Raw genomic sequence first — 21,545 nt, forward strand, 5'->3', positions numbered from 1 at the left:
TGCAGACAGGCTGTCTTGGCTCTGCAAAGGGAAGGACAACTTCAAAAAAGAGTCATCAGTCTTCAAAAAAGAAAAACCCAATGAAAACCCCCAAAACAAACGTAAAAGCCCCAACAAACCTCCAAACCATTAAAAAAAAAAAAAGGAAAAAAAAAACCCCAAGCCCTAGAAAGCAACAGTAAAACCAAATCGAGCCTTGGCTGAACAGCAAACCTGAGGTGTAGGCACTGCTACCCCACTGAGTGAGATTTGGTGAGTTCGTGGTGAGGGCAGAGGCCAGAAGACAGCTTTTTAGGGGTGGAAGGGTAAGGTCTGGCAGGGACCGACCGCAGCCTTAAGAGAGAGACCCTGGAGGACAAACGGCGAGACGTTTCCCAGGGATGGTGGGTTCTCCAACAGCTCTCCTGGTGCTCGCTCTCTCTCCCTGCCCTCTACCCTGCTGCTTGTGGGAGAAGACGGGTGACGCCCGGCCGGCACGGGGCTCCCCCACCCTGCATTTTATGGCCCCCTGAAGATGTCCCGGTCCTCCAGAGCCCTGTAGGTGCCTGTGGGGGGGTGTCAGGCCCACGGGAACAGTGTGGGGAAGAAGGAGCCGGTGTAGAGGGGTCCGGCTAGCGCAGCCCCCGATCCCGCGTCTGCTCCGGCCGTACCGCCGGGGCGGGGGTGCGAGCGCGTGTTTGTGCGTGGGCGGGCGCGCACGTGTGCGCACCAGCATCCGCGCGGGTGTGCCCGCGGGTGTGCGCGCAGGGGGCGCGGGCGGGGGAGGCGAAAGGGGGCCGGTTCTGCGGCGGGTGGCTCCCAGCCTCCCCCGCCCCCTTCCCTCTGGGTCCGCTCCTCGCTCCAGCTCGCATTTTATCGCAGGCGGCCGGCGCAGCCCCTTCTCCCCAGCCCCGGCCCCGGCCCCGGCCCCCGCCCACCCCCGGGGTGGAGGCAGCAGCGCCGAGCCGCCCGCGGGAAGAAAGCAGCGCTCCGCCGGCTCCGCGCCCCTCCGCGGGGCCATGCAGCGCCCCTGTGCCCCCGGTACGAGCGCAGCCCCTCGCCCCGCCGCCCCCCGCGCCCCCTGAGCGCCCCGCGGGGGCTCCGCGCCGCTCCGCGCCCGGCGGTGGGACGGGGCCGGCACAGGCGGCACAGGAAAGCTCCGCGGCTCAGCGCGACTGCCCCGCTGCCCCGGCCATGGGGAAGGGGCTGGAGGGGACGGCGGCCCGCTGCGGGCTGGGACTGGGATACCTGCTGCAGACGGTGGTGCTCCCCGCCCTGGCCGTCCTGGGGGCCAGCCGCCCCGGCTCCGCGGCGCAAGGTAAGGCGATGGATGGGTGGATGGATGGATAAGGGTCGGGGCGTCCTCCGCGTGCGGGCTAGATATGCGAATTTATCCCGTAACTCCTTCCCCCCCCCGTGTTTGTATGTGCAAACAGTGCATTCCCCCGCATGCACGACCCCCGCCGGGGTCCGGCCGCACTGGCCGAGTCGGTTCTGTCGGTGCTGAGCCTGGCCGGGACAGGCGTTTCCCTTCACTCTCTCCTCAAGTGGGGCACGGGGAGCGGAGGGGGAAGTTTGGGCTGAAGGAGCCCCGCCGACAGCGCTCTGGGGCGGGAGAGCGGTGCCGGTGCGCGCTGGAGGGCTGGCAAGGTGCGTGGGAAAGGCAGGTGCGGGGCGGGTGTCCCTCGGCAGCGGCGCAGCCGTGCCCCGGGGCTCTGCATCCGACGGTCGTTCTTGAACCCCCCTATCGCCCCCCACGCCCTCCTTCTTCCTGCCTAGAACATGATATACCCGAAGGGAGTTACCGTCTTTCTGTTTTTATGTTTTGGGATTTTGTTTCCCCTCCCGTGTCGGGGATTCTGGAGTACATCTAGATCTGCTTTCCCTGTGGCCCGTGTATAAATTCTTCTTTCCAAGTGACAATGTCCTGATTCTCAGTGCATGTTTAGAGACGTTTGAGAGCATCACAAAGAACCCTGTCTCAGTGTGGCACCCACCCGGCAGACAGCCACAGCAGGAGGCTTTTTCTCCTGCGAGCTGATGCTGGACAAACTTTCTCGGTGCTTTTCTTCTTTCTTCCCAGGAGTTAGACTTAATGTGGAAATGTGTTGCTTTTGTGGTGGACTAGGGGAGAGAGAAAGGTTGTTGCTACATGTGAGCAGAGCTGCATACATCAAGGATGTGTGGGTTTGCTAAAGCACTTGGACATCTCAGTTATATGGCTAACAAGAGAAAAGGAATTTTAGAAGCTGTTTTGTTTTCGGGGTTTTTTTTGTCCCTATATGTAACCAAGAAGTAATAATACACACCAGAGTTTTGATTTAGACTTGCTAGCATAATGCAAGTGTAAGAATGCTTGGTTTTTCCCCACATCATTTCTGTGGAGAGGCACTTGGGAAAACTGCAAAGATCTGACTCTGTGCTCTCACCTAGCCATTACAAAGCGCACTCTCCTGTGTAGCCTTTCTGATAGGAGAGCAGTGCTGGTTACTTTGTGTCTCAGTGCCCCTGGCAGGCTTTTGGGAGCTGTAGGCTTTGCTGCTGGTGGGCTGGATCCACTGAAAATCATGTCTGTGCATGGAACGGTGTTAATCCATTTCCTACTGATACTTACTCCATCCTCAGAGTCACATCCTCTTGCTCATACCAGGCATTTATCTCATAGGAAGATCAGAAATCTGGTCATAAAAAAGGGGTAACAGAGAATGAAAGTACAAAAATGTCCTATGCATTGTGCCACGTTTCATCTGTGTCTTACATACTGTTTCCTTTCCCTGGTTGGTTTCACGTTCAAGATAGGACAGGTTTGATGTTTTGTATTTAAAGCTTTTAATAGGACCATGTACATGTAGACCTAGATGTCAGTACATATCAGTCTGTGTAGATGGGGGGGTGTTGAAGAACATCCGTTCAGATAGTTGGACCTGGAGTGGAAAGGAGCCTGCCTGCTCTGCTAGCAGGATATGGGAGGTTGCATGACAGATGGCCTGAGTGGGGAAGAGAGGACCCCCTGCGTTCGGCTGTTTCAGAGCGCTCATCTCGGTGCCACAGGGCATACCTCACACTCTCGGGTGGTGTCTCCTTTCCACACTTATCCTCCGTAACACAAGGCTGTGTGCCAGAAATGCCGTGAGGGGAGAGGAGCCAGGCCCCTTGTGCCTGCACTGCAGAGGGCACCTCATGTGTGGGACCTGTAACAGGACACAGGTGTGCTCACCTACCCAGAAAGGGACAGAGAGCTCTTCAGCAACACTTGCCAATGTTCAACGTGTGATAAACTTCCACAACACAGTGGAAAATCCAGGGAATGTTGTGGGGATATAGCTATTTGTCTTGGGCTTGTTTTTCCTTGTTTACTTTTATTTATATTTTCCATTTGCTAGGACCAGGCACAGAATTTGGGTGCAGGTTTTGGCATTTTTCCCAGAGTTGAGGGATTTTCTGGTTGGAGTGTGCAGTGGGGATCTTCATATATGTGTGTATGTGGTGCTTCAGCAAGGCAATGAATCAACAGTTTAACTATGCCCTCTTCAGGAAGTTTCCTCATCATATAGCACTAGGCAAAGTTTTCCCTCTATTTTATTTATATGTTTCAAAACCATATATGTTTCATCTCCATTCCCGAACTATCTTTATCTTTTGAAGCAGGCTAAGAAAGCTATGGGCATTTCTGGGACTTCTGCTTTCATGCTTTCTTTTTCATTGCCTCGTGGAAAATGAATTTATTATCTGAGTAGTTGGTGGACCAACCCCCCACGCTCCCTGGCAGATTCATATCACTGCATCTCCTTGTCCTCCTGTGAGCTTCTCAGCGGACCTAAATACGCTTTTTGTTTTATTATTTCTTCTTATCTGAAGCTGTCTAAGTATTTTTCAGCTGTTATCAGGAGAGAACAGGAAATGGCCACAATGATAGAGACAGCCCTTAATTCTCAAAGTGGTGTGAATGAGGCCAGAGCGATTATCAAGCCAGAATCAACTCTGGTCTGGCATTTCACTGCATTCACTATGCCTCTATGATAAGCTACATCAGAATGAGAATTTATATGTCTTAAACTGTACCCATGCCTGGCATTTCAGTGCCATCTCTGTAAGGGCAACTTTGGCTCTTCAATCAGCAGAGACTGGGTTTCAGCTGTTGTGCTCTCCTACCCTGCCCCACTTCCCACCTCTCAAAGTGTTACCCAATTATAATGTGGCTCTCACCTTTTTGGTATGTAGGTGGGACGAAAGGGAGAGTCAGGCTATCTATCCGTAGTGACCAGCATGGTTCAGATAGCTTTCTGGGTTAATAACAGTGGTTTAAAAGATGGATAGAAAAGCTAAAGGGACTGCGTACTAATGAGGTTGTGTTTCATTTGTTCCTTTACAATAGAAGAGTGCAGTTTTTTATGCTTAACCCCTCAAACCTAATTAAATCAAAGTGACAATTTAAAAAGAAAACTGTAAAGGAGCCATATGTGCAGATATTTTTCTTGCCCCAGCATAGTCTGTATTAGCAACAGCAGCAGTTTGAAAATGCTTAGTGCGGAAAAAGTGAAATACAACATGTGAATGTACTAACCTTTTGGGGATGCGTTTCCTAATTAAATACCTAAACACGTCTTGTTGAAGAAAGGGGGGGAAAGGACTTAATTATCTTGATGCATCAGTAGATCTCTTGTATTTGATCATGTGGGTGTAATAGTATTTGTATTAATAAAGCAAGAGCCAAGTAGTATTTTGTTGTGTATGAATAAGGCCCCTTGAAACATTAATCTGTTTTAAAGCGATGTACTGTGGCAGATTTCAATGATGTTGACAAGTCTGAGCTGGCTGTGGCAGTCTGCATTGGTCCTGAGTAGCATTTTAGTATGGCAGTACTCGTTGCTGAAAGCAAAGCAGACACAAGGTTTCCTTTGCTGACTGAGGTGCAATTTAAGCAGGATTAAAATTAAGTGGATGGATCTGTCCGCAGAGGAGTGATTACTCCCTGGGAACATGGGAGTCAGAATCTGGGCTCTTCTTCCTCTGGCTCCAGGCTCTAGCAGCTGGTTGCAATAGTTATGGAAAAAGCGTATACATCACATCCTTCTGATGGCTCTTCAGGATTACTGTCAGTGTCATCTATTCCTTTGTACAGTAAGAATGCCAGACATTTCCACAGTTGTTGTGCATGTTTGCACTTAATCATTTTACATGGATCACTCACTACACAACTTTATTTTTCTTCGGTAACGGTCTCAAACCCCAGTTGTTCACTGTATTTTGGGAATAGCTTTGTGTGTGACATCCAAATTCAGAAACAGGAAACAGCATTAACCAAATGAAAAATATTTTCCTAATTTAATTTTCCAAATACAGTACATCTGAAAACAGGAATACAACTCTGTGCCAAGGCCAGGCAAATCACTTCCATAGCTGGTCTGTGCAGTAAGAGAGGAGAAAATGTGGATTATATTTATTAGATATTTTCAGGTAGATATCTTTATGCAAATTGAAGAGAGGTCTTTTGAGGCAGAGTCTGACCAGTTCAGTTGAATAAGGTACAAAACATCGGTTCCTACTGAAGGTGAGAGAAGCCCAGGCTGAGTAGGACAACAATTTAGTATTTCTGTACGGTACACAACCAGAGTTTTGTGCACAACTAAAACACTAAGGAGAGTTATACTTTGAAAAGTGAAGCTACATTTATGTCACGCTACCAGCTAAACAATCTTGTTCGGAGTAACCTGTTTATAGTGTATGGCTGTATTTGTTGATTTCTGGTTCTTCCTGGATTTTACATCATCAGACTTTTGAGGAATCAGCTCTGGTTACTTTTTCTGCAAAAAGGCATAAAAAACTACTTCAGCAGCTCATCAGAAAAATACGTTTGAATTGCTGTTGCAAAGGGGAATTCCTGGGTAGATTTGCGTTGCTCAAAGTAGTGAACAGTTTGCTGTGATTTAGTCAAAGAGTTTTGGACTCCATGTGAGTCTCAAATGCTCAGATTATTGGTTTGTTACTGCAGGCTATCTTTGAAAAGAAAGTTAATGTAATCATGGATGTTCTGCCTATGGAATATATTTCATATAACTATCTGTATGTCCCTATAGGAAAAAATGGCATTACTTTTCCTTCTTTCTTCCCTTTAGGGTGGGGAGAGGGCTGTGCTAGTTTATGGAGTGCACATCTTGTTAGCCACCCAGTGGAGGTATTCAAGTCTAGCAGGCAGCGATCTTGGCATCGGTGCCAATAAAGCAGTAATTACACCGTCTGTCATTTTCATTAGCTGTCTCTGCTCCACATTCGGCTTGGAGGTATAAAACAGCTTTTAAAGTATAAGTCAAGAATTAAAAGCCAGGAGTGAGAGACAAGCAGTGGTTTTCCAGTTGGCTATAACCTCCATCGGCACAGCGTCAGAATAATGTTGTGCAGAGGCACAGCTTAGTGCCGAGTGCTTCCAAGGGCTGAAGGAATGGCGGTGTTTTAAGTGATTTATTGTGTGTGCTCGGTAGAGTCCAGTCTCGTGAGCAGGCGCCCCTGGATCTTTCCGTCATAACATTGTCCAATAGGCGGTCTGAAGGAAATGTTATTAAGTCTTCTGGGAGGCAAGCTGTATTCAAAGAAACACTTAATTTGCATCACTTGCAAGCAAGCATTTGAAATTATGCTAAAAGGGAAGTGGTTATAAAGAACCTTACACAGAACAAATAGGAGCAACAAAATTCCCCTTAATTTTGGACATACTTTATTCCAGTGTGTTTACTTTAATGGGGCCATCTGCAGGTACTCCAACCCCAAACCCTGCTGCTGTGATGGGGAGCTGATTTATTGAGTATTGTTGTTGGTTTTGTGATAGGTTTGCTTAAACATTTTGCAGAGCATTCATTTTGTGGTTATTGTATTTAGATTTATCTCTCTAGGGTGAGGATGTAGCATAAAACTGACTGTGTGCACACAGGTAAAAGAAAGCCCCAAACTGTAGTTTTGTTCCAGTTGTTTTCCTTGAGGTTGGGTCTGCTTGTACAAACAATATGCACAAGTAAGAAGCAAAAGCTACCAGAGGTTTTCCCAGCTTTCAGTAACCTCAGAGATGCTTGTATATAGCTTTCCCCCTAGGTAGTCATCACCAAAACAGCTTCCTGTTTGCTTTTATGACTCCATCCCAAATCACATATACGTTAAGCAGGAAACATGGGATTTCCTCCCAATTCATCAAATGCCGGGATTTGGGGAGTCCCTTTATAGCCTGGCACATTATCTAAAAGTTTGAGCTGGGGAAGAAAGAGCTTCATGCAAAAACAGTTTCACTTAAAAGTATCCTTTTTATCAACATGGAAAATTTAGGGGAAAACAGAAGACAGAAAAAGATTGCTCTTTGTTTGTTTGCTAGGGGGAGGTAGGAAAAAAAGCAAGAAACCTTAATCAAAACCAGAAAAGATTCAGTTATTTTAGTGAAAGGGTCAATTAAACCCTGAATATTTACCTTACTGACCAAACTCTTTGTATTTATGCTCTCTGAAAATCTGTTAGGGTGTTCAGTGAAAATGAAATTTACATTTTTCCATATATTTCAACCAGCCTAGTGAAAAGCCTTGCTGTTAAACTTGATTTACAGTCCTGGTTAAGCACTGGTTAGGGCATATATTCATAGCACTTCCTAGATCTCACTCTCTTCTATTTGTTTTTTGGAAATCATGCTGATTTTAGTCGTGCAAATTGAGATAGAGACCCAGGTTCTCAGTGGTCCCAGACATTGTCCTGCATTCCACAAGGCAATGTCAGGCAATGCTGGGTTTAGGTGAGTAACTTTAATGTTCCCCAAATGCAGGCAGTGCTGCTGTAGCTTGCATGACAGTCCAATAGTCCCATCAAGGCAGGGACATCTGTCGGTATGTGATGTTGCAGTGAATCAGCACCTCCTCAAATTCTCACTTTTCTTTGTTATGAGTCCTACACAGGCAGGACAGGAGAGGCACCCGAAGAGCTGTGCATGCTCATCTCAGTTGATTATACCTCACATAGGGGACACCCGCAGTTAAGTTCTTAGGATAGCTTTGCTACATATTTGCATTGCTAAAGACAGTGGGAAGTTCTTATTTGTCACATTGCATTAGATGTTTAATCTCTAATCCATCTTGCTGGATTTGGAGGTTTGCTATATTTATCACTGTTTGGTGGAAATATCTAAGGGGAATTGCCTGAGGTTGCAGAGCAAATGCGTAAGGAAGCCAAAACATAAGCTCGAGGCTTCTGACTACCCAAGACTCGTGCTCTGGTTCATCCCACTTCTTATCTGACAGTCCCAATGAGGGATACTACAGAGGGAATGCTATGTTGAAGGCTCCCAGATGCTTTCTCAATGTTGTATTTGTTGAGTTTCACTGATGATTTCTTTATATCTTCTGGTATCTAGAAATATGTATAAAAGGATATTGTGGTTTAGGAATGATACTCCTCAATTTAGTGCTCCCACTGAGACCCTCCGAACTACGTGCTGCTCCCTCCTCCCCTTCTCGCTCTCCCTGTAGTGGGAGGGAGAGGACAATTGGAACCACAAAAAGGTAAAGGTCACAGCTGAGGTAGAACAAATTATTGGAAACAACAAGATAAGAAAATGAACAGTAACAGCAACAATATTGACAGAGGGTACAAGAAAGAGGCAAAGGATTGACACAGAACGCCCCCCCCCCCCCCCCAACAATAGCAACACCTGACTGCTCCCTCTGCCATGCTAGGCTGACCTGGAAGAGAGTCCTTCCCTGGTCCCTGGAAAATGATGTGAGGTGGTTTGTAATAACCTCCAGGTCCTAGCCATTCCCCCTCCTGGCTACTGTAAAAATTAACTCTGTTCTGGCTGGAACCAGGACAAAGGAAAAGTGCAAAAGTATATGCTGTTCTTCAGGAACAGGGATGCTCCCTAGAAGGTCTGACTTTCTGGTGGCAGGCAGTTTGGAAAGATTAGCTTTGCCCAGTGAAATCCAGTGTCATCTCAAATTTGGAAGGAGGAAGAGCAGATCCAGTGCGTGAGTTGCTCACTGTTGTAAATGGTATAGGGATCACTGCCTTGGGTTGTTTTGTTTCATTTGGGTTTAATCTGCAATTCAGGACTATGTTATTCAACTGTACTTCATTCGTCTGAATGAACGACTTGCACTCTAAAGGACCCCATTGCCTTACCAATCATAAAAGTTATGAGGTTGCCTAAGCAATTAAATCAGTATCATTTTTCTCTTGTTGTGGTAACATTATCAACAATAATGCTAAAGGAGCTCATATAGATTTTACTGGCTTGGCAACAGCTGAGCATTTTCTTGTTAGGTAGCTCCTGCCAATCCCTTTTTAGTTATTTTCAAGAAGTAAAGTAGCTTTATTTCTTAGTCTCATATTGAGTGAGAGGTTGAAATGTTAATCTCTGTGGATTAACAGTGTATCCTTTGAGAAAAAGGAAAGCCTGCGTTTTTCTTGGTCCCCTGAGTGCTTGATGCAATTGTTTGAGAAATCTTGAATTTCATCAGCTAGATACAAGGAAATGTGCAAGTAAGCCTTGGACGATCTGTCATATGAGGTTGACTCTATTGCAGCTGTTTTGGAAACTTCTTTGAACTGAGAGTTGTTTCCCAGGTGTTTCTTTGCTTGATTTTAGTGCATTTCATGTGAGACAGTGAAAAGTGATCACCACAGGATTATTAGTAATTCAGAGCTTCTTGGAGAGCTATATTCCAGCCATAAATTTGCTAAAATAATGGCTGGAACATGAATTGCTGCACTTTTATGATATGGTGTATTTATTTATTGTTTAAATACATCGCTTGTCTTATCCAGTCCCAACATATGTGTTTATACTGGAAAGTTTACATAGCGAGTGAAAATAATAATGTGGTCTCACTGAATGAGGTTAATTGCAGTTCAGTCATACCGAAATCGAGGAGTAAGAAGTGGGACAGAATAGCAAGTGAGACTAATTCTGTTCTCATGTGCATCGAATTTACCTACACTGACTGAAGCACGAGTAATTATCAGGAGTTATCCAAGTACAGATATGCACAATGTCTTAGTCTGAATTAATTTTCTCTTTCAGTAGCATATCTCCATGTTTTGCCAGCTGCTCATGGAGTTAGCACAGATGTATTCCCTCTCACCTTTCCCTACAGCATCAAAAACTTCATGTGTCTGCCTCATTACTCTGCAGCTCTACACATACAAAAGATGAGTGGTCGTGACTAGCAGTGAATAGCTGGAGCTAACAGGATAACAGTGAGGTGTCCAGACTGAAATTTTGGGTTGTCTGCATTCAGATGAGACTATAGAGAAATCTCTACTGCTTGAACCTCTATTAAAGTGATAAAATTCAATGGTGCTTTCAACTAGGAGGAGAAAAAGTTTCCCCTGTTAAACCTGTCCATTTCTGAAAATCAGAGTTGATTGTGGAAACTAGAAGTCTGTCTGATTAAGGAATGGAGCTGTAATTGTATGGGGAAGACTGCCCCTCTATGAGTGCCATTCACAGAAAACCTTGCTGAATTGTCTCATGAAATACAGGTATTCCTTGCTCTAAGCTTTTTGGCCCCAAAGCTGCACTAGTTTTTGGCAAGTCATTGTTCCCATTACAAATTCTTTTCATGCAGAAGTTGCAAACATAGCTTTAGGGACTTCCTTTCTGCTTCCTCACCAGTTTCTGAAGGTGAGAGTAACTTTTTTGGTCCCTTGCTCAAATAAAATGCAGCAATCTTCTTACGCAGCAGATTTCTGATGGCAAGAATATGAGTCCTGGTTTTCCTTCTCTTCCTCACGTAAAATAACTGTACTGTAGCAAATAAGAAGTTCCTAATTTCTCAGTTCCTAAGTAACTAGAAAGTTTGTAGCTAGAAAGTTCAGTACTGGAATGTGTCACTTTTACTATCAGTTTCCTTTTGGTTTTGTTTTCTTTTTTTTTTTTTCTAATGCCTAGTGCTTCCACCAAGAATAGACATATGCTGCATAAGGCCAGGTTATGACCACCAACAAATATAGTTCCATTAATTTCAAAGCCAGAACATGTCAGAAGCTGATCTGATTCGGTATTAAAAATATGTTGACACAGTAGAGTGAGACTAGGATGGACAGACCCTGATCTCATGTTATTTGCTGGCAAGTTTTTTTGTGGGGTTGTTTAGGGGTTTGGTTTTTTTAAGCTAAATAATTTGAATAACTTTCCATTTCCCTTATGTATACCAATGTGACTCTTTGCTGTAGAGAGATTAACACAGTGCCCCACTTGAAAACAAGTTGGGGAGATTCTTTCAGGTAGATGTTATTTTTTGTTGCATTTCATCACGATATTTTGGATAAGAACACTGAGAGCCAAATGTGGCCAACCGAAGGCAGATATCCGTGTAAATATCTATTACACACAAATGTGTGGCAATTTCCTGCCTTAGCATTCAGCTATTTTTGAACTAAAGACCTCTACTACTAAAAGCATAGGCTTCGAAGGCTTGAATTAGAAGTGCATCGTGGTAGCTGATAACTAAAGTGGTTGTTATCCTGGTTTCGGCAGTAGAATGAGAAGTGCCATATGCCTTTCATGAGCACTGGAAAGAGTGAAACTGTTTAGCTGCTAACTTTTGTCCTTTGCTTGTCCTCAACTATTTCTGTGTGGATCTTTTTCTTTCCCCCCTCCCCCCCCCCCAAACTGAATTATTAGTTCTTTGTAGTAAATGTGGCTATTAGATAAAAGCTTCCAAATCTTAAAAAAATAAAAAAGGCCTAATTTATTTACTTACTTTTTAAACATTTCTATCATTTCTGTGGTCCCAAGAGGAAAGTTTTAAATTTGCATTTATAAGAAACATTTGCAACAAAAACTGAATTAAAATGACAAAGTGACATTGTGTGGACTGTTAATCTGCTTTGTTTTACCGATCAGCTTATTTTACCAGTACTCGGTTTCATTGCCAAGATCCTTTCTCTTAGGGAAATCAGTTGATGGCAGTATCTTGATCAAATTTACTTTCTATCTGATTGTTTTCACTGGATTGCTTGGGATTTACTCACTGGAGCAAGACAAGGAAAATTTGGTCTTTTGTCTTTAAAGTTTTGTATCCACTAGTACCAATGCAGAACACATTTCACTCTCGGAGGCCAGGCTGAGGTTAAGTTGGTTTTAAAGATAACAGTAGATTCCAGCGTCCTTGCATTTGTTTTGTATTTGGTGACAGTCACTAAATCAGAGGAAGGAATGTTCAAACAACACACTTGAGGAAAAGTGATTTTTATAGAAAGGGCCCATTCCTGCTAATAGCCAGTAACTGCACACAACCCCACTGACATTAAAAGTCCATTAGCTAAGCCCAGTTTAAACACCAGCTGATGCTATGTCAGCTAAATATATATTGGAATTTTTCATGTAACACAGCAATAGCACTTCTGTAATTTTCCTAAAACTATGTACATTAAGGAAAGCAAATGTTATCTGATAGTAGTAAGATGCAGAGTTCACATTAAAGCAGGGAGAATTGTAATCAAACTGAAGTCACCATCTGGTTGCATTAACAAGAAACCAAAATGGTTACAAGTAAAGCAGGGAGTGTCAGGTTTCTGAATTAAAGCTAGATTAACAAATCTAGTGTACAGGCTTCTGTAATACAGGATAAGCACAGAGCTGCTTATCTGCTTGGTTTTTTATCATTAAATATATTATGACCTTGTTCAAGAAAAGTTTATACGGAAGTCAATAAGATGCTTTCTCATGTGGAGCACTAGGTTGGCATGGAAGAAGGTTGTTTCCTGGCTATTTAGGAAATATGTCTCGTTACAGCAGTGTGAAAAACCTTTAAATGTGTCAAGATAGTGTTTGTATGTCTACAGTCTGAAATTTTAGTTAACCAATGGCGCAGCAAATATCATCTATCCATCTCTGTGCATCAAAAAGAGGGTTGAAAAGTATGGTGAAAAAATGGTGTGTGCTTGGCAAAGAGAAGTGTTGCAGGTGTCAAATTTACTGTTCATCCTCAAAAGCAGCCAGTAGACTGAGGTCCTAGTACTGAGGTCTTGGGACCCACAGAAGCACAGTTTAACACCCAGTTTGGCAGCAGGTCTAATCCAGAGAAGTCACTTTGAAGTTTACTTTTAAGAAAGATCTTGTACTATAAAGCCATTGTGGAGAAAGGCAAAGGGTCTTAGTAAGTTAATGTGAAAGCTGGAAACAGAAGGGTAATTAGAGACTTACTGACAGGCTCCCAAGTATTGTGAAGTATTACTGTAACCTCCTCAGCCTCAATAGCTGTCCTATTATCTGTCCATTAGTGAAACCTTGTACAAGTACTGACAGGAGTGGAGTTTAAATGCCTGATGCAGGGAGACATACCCACTGCAAAAATCCTGTGAACGTGTCTGAGGGCTCCCTTAAACTCTTACCATGCTGTGTTAGTAGTACCAAACTCTCAAATGTGTCATGAGGCTGAACCTGAATTATTTTTTTCTGACATCAGTAGCGTGCCCAGAGCAGATTGTGTGTTTTTGAACCACAGGGTTTAAGGAGAGTAATTCAATTGCATTTTCCCCCCTTCTGGAACATAACATGTAAACATATTACTGAACTAAAGCCTGGTTTTAATTACAAGCAGTAACTTTTTCATGTTGACAGATTTTCACATGGAAAGCTTTATTGAAAATGAGAGAAGACCTTTTTGCCATCGTTAGTTCTTGTTGCTTAGTGCTTTTATCAAGTACAGTAAAATACGGTTTATAATTATTTCCAAGCTTATATGGACATGTTTAATATAATTACTAAACAAAATCCTGTTTACTGACATATTGCTTGTGAAACCAGCCTGAATAATCCAGTCTCTGGCACACATAAATCAGACAGCGATAACAGCTGTAAATATTTCATAATATACTTAAAGTGCTTTGATTTTAGTACTGAATCCACTTTTGGGTTTTAAGGATAAAACACAGGTCAGAAATTCCTTTTACCATATGTTCTTTCTTAATCTCTTGCACTATTTTGCCTGAAAGTTATTAAAAAAAATCATTATTGTATTTTGTTATAAAAAAGCAAATATATACACGTTCATAAGCTGGGAAAATGATATAATTGAATTATGCTGGAGCTAATGAAATGGCGCCATTCACATTGGCACGGGACAATTGCTTCAATACAGCCATTATTTTCCATTGCAAAAGGCATTGCAGTGCCCATACTCTTTGTCTTTTTCAAAGTTTTACTATTTTTATCTGTGTGGACGTCTGTTTATTGTATACTAAGCCTGAAAGACATGCTTAAGACACTAGGAAGCAGCTGGTTATGCAGCTGATTCAGGTGGCCAAAGGGCTGGGAAACCAAAGGTGACCAGGAGCCAGGTTTGTAGTGGAGTGCTGGGGGACCTATGATACTGTGTTATGTGCTGGGCCTCCTCTTTCTGTGAAGGTTTTGAGCCTGTATTTCAATAGAAGGAACAAAAGGTGACCGATTGTCTCTCTGCTGCAGAATATTTGAGGTTGCATGAGGCTATTAAATCATCTTTGAGAGTTTGAACTGCCTGTGTAGTTAGTCCAGTTAAGAAGAGGGCCTTGAAGGTTCAAGAAAAAGTTTATGATCATCCCTCAAGTCATTTTCCCCTGTCCCAAACAAAGATCTTAAAAAGCAGTTGTGCAAAAAGCATTTCACAATTTTTGTTTACTTGGGAATGTTCTTAAACCTCTACAGTAAAGTAAGAAATAAAATAACCACAGTACTATTTTGAAAAGCAAATTTGAAAAATATTCACTTTGGGAATTTTTTTTTACCCTTGTTCTGCATTTGTATTCCCTCACTAAAGTTGACATAAATTTTCAAATGTTTTGGTTGTTGCACTCTCTGAAGAAATCATTAGTCTCCAAAACTGTGCCAGGCTCCTTCATGAATTCTTTCTCCTCTGAGCCATGAATGTCTCAAGCTTAGGACCCTACCCCCCCAAATAAAAAGCACAACTAACTGTTGTTATGAGGTAGGTGATAACGTTGAGATATGTTGCAGGAGAAGATTTTTATTTTTTTTCCCTACCTCTTTGAAGGGATAAAAAAAAAGCCTGTGGATGTGTTCAGCAACCCGAGATGCATGTTTGTGCAAAGTGAGCTCTTTGGCCTTGCTTTTAGATGGTCAATATTTTAAAATACATCAAGGTGTTTTGATCAGTCATAGCACTTGGTGATACTTGTGATCAGTATCAAGTGTCCCTCTCAGCATCCTACAGACACCTACGGATTTATGGCTATGGTTTGCAAAGGTGTTACTATAAAATATGTAGCAGGTCACTCTCTCTAGAGAGATCTCAGGAGTTCCTGAGTGCAGTACTTTAATTTTGGAAAGCTGAAGTCCCAATTCTTAGTTTTCTGTAGTATGAGAACTTGCACTGAAGTGTGAGTCATTGCTTGAGAACACTGAAGTGCATGAACAATATTAAACTGCTTTGTTATGTGTGTGCACGCAAACAGTGTGTATGTGCACCCAGACACTGTCATTGGGAAGTTATTGGTATATATAATTAACTAACCACAAGGAATTTCTGGACTGAAATAGCTTATATAAGCCTACATGTTTCCTTCCCACAAACCCAGCTTAAAGGCTCATGCAAGACTCTTCCCAAGGAAATGTCTTAGTATCCATGAAATATTATTTGGGAAGATACACTTACCTGCAAGGGTAGAGAGCTTTACCTGGAAATAGCCCTACCTTCAAAAGTTAGTTCTTCTGACTTGTGCTCTATGTTGTTTATAAATGCTGTGTTGTTTCATATTAAGTGATGTGACCTTTAGATTTCAGCTGCTGCCATTATTTAATTGGCAGCATGAATCCTCCTGTAGGAGCCTGTTGTGGTTTAACCCAGCAGGTAGCTAACACCACACAGCCACTGGCTCACTTCACCCCCACACAGTTGGATGGGGGAGAGAACTGGGGGGGGTGGGGATAAAAAGTAAAATTCATGGATTGAGATAAAGATGGTTTAATAGGACAGAAAAGAAAGAGAAAATAATTGTAATATTAAGAACAACAACAATAAAATGATTAGAATATAGAAAACAAGTGATATACAGTCCAATTGTTCACCACCTGCCAACTGATGCAGTTACAGCCAGTTCCTGAACTGTGGCCCCTGGCCAGTTTTCCCCCCCATTTATATACTGACCATGACATGATATGGTATGAATATCCCTTTGGTCAGTTGGAGTCAGCTGTCCTGGCTGTGTCCCTGTGTCCCCTCCCAACTTCTTGTGTACCCTCAGCCTCCTTCCTGGCAGAGCAGGGTGAGAAGTTGAAAAGTTCTTGACTCAGTATAAACACTGATTAGCAACACTGAAAACATCAGTGTGTTACCATCATTATTCTCATCCTAAATCCAAAATACAGCACTATACCTGCTACTAGGAAGAAAATGAACTTTATTCGACATGAAAACAGGATGGAGCCAAAATTATTAATGAGCATTTGTGTAACACCAAGTTTTAATGACTCAAAGGCCGACAGGTACGACTTGTGTGTATGAAGACCAAGTAGTTGTGGCAGTGTAGGTCTGGAATTCAGGAAGGCCAAAGGTGTTTTCATTAGTGAGGAAATGGAGACCAGCTGGTTTATTTATGCTTATAAATATATATAAGTGTATTTAGGTGCACAGGTAAATTGTGTATGCCACTTAGCTCCATCTGTTCCTAATAAATTTCAGCCTACAGGCTCTAGGTTTTGAAACATTCGATTACGCTCAGATAGGTGAACTTTCTAAGTAGAAGAGCTGGTATGTTTGCAGCTGAACCTCCCATTTCGTGTAAACCAGCACAGCTTCCCCGAGGTCAGTCAGTCTTTCAGTTCTGCACCAGCTGAAGGCTGTTAACAGTTAGGGTTTCTGTAAGACTGGATTCTTGGAGGAGAGATTTCTATCTCATCTGTTTGGACAGGAAAAATTTCCATGACTCCAAGAACACTTTTTAAAAAACTGGGAAAAAAAGGAGCAGATGCTGAAAAGTACATCAGAGAGTGGTCCCCGATGTTAGCAAAGAGAGAGATTCTTTTTCACTAAAATTAGGAGGAAAATGTTTGTATCTTTACAAGATCTTGTCCCAGTTAGGAGAGCCTAAAGAAAAGATAGGCATCTAGAAGGGCAATTATTGGGTAAAACGCTCTTTTATAACTACAAATGGTTTGAGGCTTTTTATTTTTTAAAAAGAAAATCTTCTTTGGAAGTTTTTCCAGCCACCCACAATCCCTCTGATGCAAAGCCTCTTCAAAGACTTAGTAATTAAAATGAAAAGGCTGTATGTTCACATTGGCCCTACTCTTTGCAGTTGTTTTTCCTCAGAACATTACCCTACTTCTGAACAAAACCTGAGATGAACTTTGCTCAGTAGGTCTCTGTACCATCAAGGCCACCTTCCTAGCTATGACAATGACCAGTCACTTTTGATCATCTCAGAGGATATTTACAGAAACAGAAATAAAACTTGATTGTCCCCATTGTCTTCTATCAAAGTAGTCAGTGGAAAATTAAAACGAACAAAAATCAACCTGTTAGGATTAATGATTTCAAATATTAGTAACACTGGAAAACACATTTCTTTGGAGAATCAGGAGTTTTGAATGCACTACAGGCTTTATTTTTATTTCCTTGGGCGGTAAGACAAATACTGCACTGTATAAAGAAGCTCAAGCATCCTCTTCCCCCAAAATACATGTCCATAAATACAAGGTATAGACTAAACATTCTTTTCTCTTGCATGAAAACTTGAGATGGAACAAATTTATCTGTGGGATTTGAGGCTGGAGAAGGGGAGCAGAGTAGTATGTATTTACTAGCCACTTCAAAACCACAAGACAGACACAAATGCATGCAGGCAGCCTGTTTAAAGGTTACCAAAGCATATTATGTATGACTCTGCTTGAGGCAAGGAAGGTGGTGATAAAGAAGCTGCTGCTGCATTTTGTTAGGACACCGGCACGCACAAAGCAAGCTGGTCCTGCCCAGTGACCATGAGTGGCCATGCAGTGAGCTCACACCACTAGTTGCTCGCAATTGGGTGGACTGAATGTGACCCTGACATAAGAGGCTTTGAGCTTCCCTGCCTCAGGAAAGATGTCAGGATTCTCCATTCAGGCTGGAGGACAATTCACTATGAGCTAAGACAAGCAGGGAGGAAGAACTCCTTGAAAACCAAAAGGAAAGTCACATGAACTTAAGTTTTGGGTATTTTTTAAAATAAATGTGAAATATATGAACTATCTATCATGGCTATGAGGCACATTAAGCAACAGAGGTGCTTTAAAAAGAAGAAAAAGATTTAATATTGTCACCAGGTTATCTCTTGATGTTGTTGTTTGGCTTGGTTTGACTTGTTTGTTTTTAATGTGAGGCTGTTCCTTATCCACCTCAAAAATCTTGCAGAAATAGGGGGGGCCACAGAGAACAATTTTCTGAATTGGTTCATCTAGCCATTAAAAAGATAACAGAGGGTCATTATTATATTGGAATGCAAGAGAAAACTGTAAAACCCAAAGGCAACGCAAAGTGGGATCCCACAAGCTGTCTGAGTGAGGAATTTGGAGCAAAATAGATGGGAAGTCTCAGTGAAAAGGCCATGGATCAGGCCTGTTTCTGAGTGCTAATGCTGCTACCAGGGCAGAGCTATTTGTTACCAGTGACTCTCCTGTTGGGATGCTTGAGGTAAATGTCATTTTGGTGTGGTTGCTGGGTATGCTAAGCTGTAAATTACATAAAAGGAGGTGACAAAGACATTGTGGACTTTCATAAACAAGGAAAAATGTCAAAGGAAAATCTGAAGCAAGAATGGGACTAAAGGCACAGTTCTGTAGAAACCTATTCCCTTGTGAGCAGTCCTATTAACCTTTAATTTGTGATGACACTTACGCAAGGATCTATGTTTCAGTATGTGAGTAATCCCACACCTCTAATGTGCAGTCTTGCGAGGTTGTGTGTGGCCTAGCATGAGTAGTGCCATCAAAGTTTCTCAGTAGGATCAGAAACAGTTCCTTAGGAAGGAGTTCAGACCAGGAACATAACTTCTCTGAAGAATTCTTAATCTAAACTCCCTGTTACAAGGACTGTTACCAGAGAAGTTTTGATCATGTCTTTTGATTAAGGGGGTTTTTTTGTATCTTAAAGAGTAAATCGAAAGGTCATTTTTTATATCGATGTGCAAGGAGTTTTATTGATTCTCTTTTATGAGGCATTAATGAAATCTATAGAAGCCTAACAAGATTGTATAGATAGCCTTGGCAAGATTGCCTGTTCTTTTTATTTATGCAGAAAAGGGAAAATAGAATGTTCCATTTTAATGTTTTAAATTATGTGGGAGTGAGTGAATTTCATGCAGTCAAAAACCTCTTAGCAAAGAAAGAGAGCATGATGTATCTATACGAACCCATTCACTCCAAAATGTGCTTAGCAGAGATTTTTTGGAGGATACTTTGTTTTCGTGCCTAATGGTACCACATATTTATCGCTATGAAAACAAGCAGGGAAGTCTATCACTCACTACATGTGCCAGAAATGCCTTCCACAGTCACAATGGTGGTATGTCAAGAGTCTGTCCCACTTTAAAAGAACAGGCAGGATTTATTCTGGAAGTGTACCAAAATGGACCAATCTGTCTCACAAATATGAAGCTGGGATCAATTTCGTAAAGTTAAAATAAACAGTAGTCACACTTGACCCAGTATATTATGCAAGCAGAGAAAGAAATGTAAAGAGCTGGGAGTATCTATGCCTTTGGCTTGGTAGAACATTAAATGCGATATATTGGATTAAAAAATTATCCACTAACTTAAAAGCTATTCATAATAAAATTTGGGAAGACTTTTCAGTGTATTATTTCATTCTACACTATTTTCTAAAACGTATTTTCTTTTTATGCCACTTGAATTAATGAAGGCCATCTTTGCTATGAAGTACAAAGCTAATGTCCCCTGAGAAAGGAGGTTTTTGCACAGTGAAAGCTCAGAAGACTGAGTGAATGTTGTGCATTTTTACTTGCAGTAGGAAAAACATATTGGAGAGAGGCAAGTATAATTATCTCCATTTTTAGATGGAAACCAGAGGAGCAGGAGGCAGGAGTGGGGAGTGAGCAGACGTAGGAATTCCCCTCTGGTGGGCTCACAGAAAACATGGAAGTAATTTGTGGTATGAAAATGGCTGGAGTTGCTCGTTTCCATCAAAAGGCCATGGAGAATGTAGGAAGTGGGCACTGGATTTTTATACTACGGTCTGATTTGTGACCAGCCTAAAAGCTACTGTCCCAGATCATCTTTGCTGCTCATTCTCATTGGTGGTCAGCTAGATACAGACAAAATTAGGAGTGAGGCTCCTAATGCCGACTTTTGGCTCCACAGATCTGCAATGAGAACAGCATCTGGCTGCAAAAGCTCAGTTGGAGAAGTCCTGTTCCTACTGTGCTGTTGGTTCCAGCTTAGCTGGTGACTCTTGAGGACCAGCCCTCACCATTTTGCTTCATGCCATGTGGTTTTCTCCAGCCTCTTTGCCTATGTGCATGAGGCTGAGCTTATGAGACTCTAATGACATCTCTACATGGCTTTTCTGTTAATCACTGCCCTTGTAAAAGCCTCCTTTTCTCCCCACCCGATGGACAAATCTTCCCAGATCATTTCCAAGACTCCTTTATCTGTGAAGGTGAGGGGATGCCCCATGGGGGCTGCACTCAGGTGGGTGGCTGTGCTGGGTTCCACATGAGGGAGCAATGCTGCAACACTGCATCATTCAAATCTGCACAACTGTAAGTCCCTCAGGGTCTTGGTGCAGCTACTGGAGAGAAATGCCCTCTCTTAGCCCCTGTGTCAGTTGTGTTTGAAGAGGGCAGAATGGGCTGGAGGAAGTGGTCTGGAGTTGGTGGAGGGGCATTATACAGCAGGTCAAGAATTTGCCTGTGCCCCAAGGGGGGAATGGCTTTGCTTCCTGGTCTGGAACTCTTGTCTCCTTCAGAACACTACAAAATCAGCCTGTAAATAGACACATCCCAAAACACAGAACTGGTCTGTAGCTCAGCTCTTGCACTTTTATTAGCTGTCATTAAACTGAGGGCTGGATGTTGCTGCCTTTCTCAGCACAGAAAACAGGTACAGTTCTTTTAGTATTTTTTTAGCTCAGAGTGTCTTCTGGTTTGGGTTTTAAGCAATGACCATTCAGGCTCTGATGTTTATGAAATTGTGGCTGCACTGGAGGACAGAGATCTGCAGTACATTAGAGTTTATTTCCTCCCTTGGAAAGATATACCTAGCAAATCCATTGCTGGAGTCTTCCTGTGTGGAAGCACCCCTAGAAAAGAGCTGGAGGAACTTTCTGAGGTACTGTATGAAAACTGCATGATTACATGAACAATATGTCTAAAATGCATTGTGGGATGTAAGTGAATCCAAGAGGGACAGGCAGGCATGTTACCTTTTGTTGTCATGTGTAAATAACACAAAGAATAGGGGTTTGGTTATTTTTCTTTTAATAGAACATTTTGGTTAAACTTTTTTGCAGCTTGCACATGTCAATGCATCAGTAGATTTATATATTTGAAAGTTAAAAACATTTTGGTGGCTGCTAATATTTCATTTCTATCTATTTCATATA

General features: G+C 42.6%; 1 protein-coding gene across 2 annotated transcripts in view; it reads left to right on the top strand.

Annotated features, from left to right (window-relative positions):
- Nucleotides 1-787: 787 nt before the first annotated feature.
- The window catches only part of UNC5C (unc-5 netrin receptor C), a 257,215-nt gene continuing 236,457 nt past the window's right edge, over nt 788-21,545 (top strand). For both annotated transcript variants that reach the window (XM_051789747.1, XM_051789749.1), the window contains exon 1: nt 788-1,297. In XM_051789747.1, coding sequence (XP_051645707.1) covers nt 1,174-1,297 — 124 coding nt within the window. In that variant the 5' untranslated portion in view covers nt 788-1,173. The remainder of the gene's footprint in view (nt 1,298-21,545) is intronic.

This window comes from Manacus candei, unplaced genomic scaffold, assembly GCF_025592945.1.
Source record: "Manacus candei isolate 608988 ecotype Guabito, Panama unplaced genomic scaffold, ASM2559294v1 h1tg000028l, whole genome shotgun sequence".
Lineage (NCBI taxonomy): Eukaryota > Metazoa > Chordata > Aves > Passeriformes > Pipridae > Manacus > Manacus candei.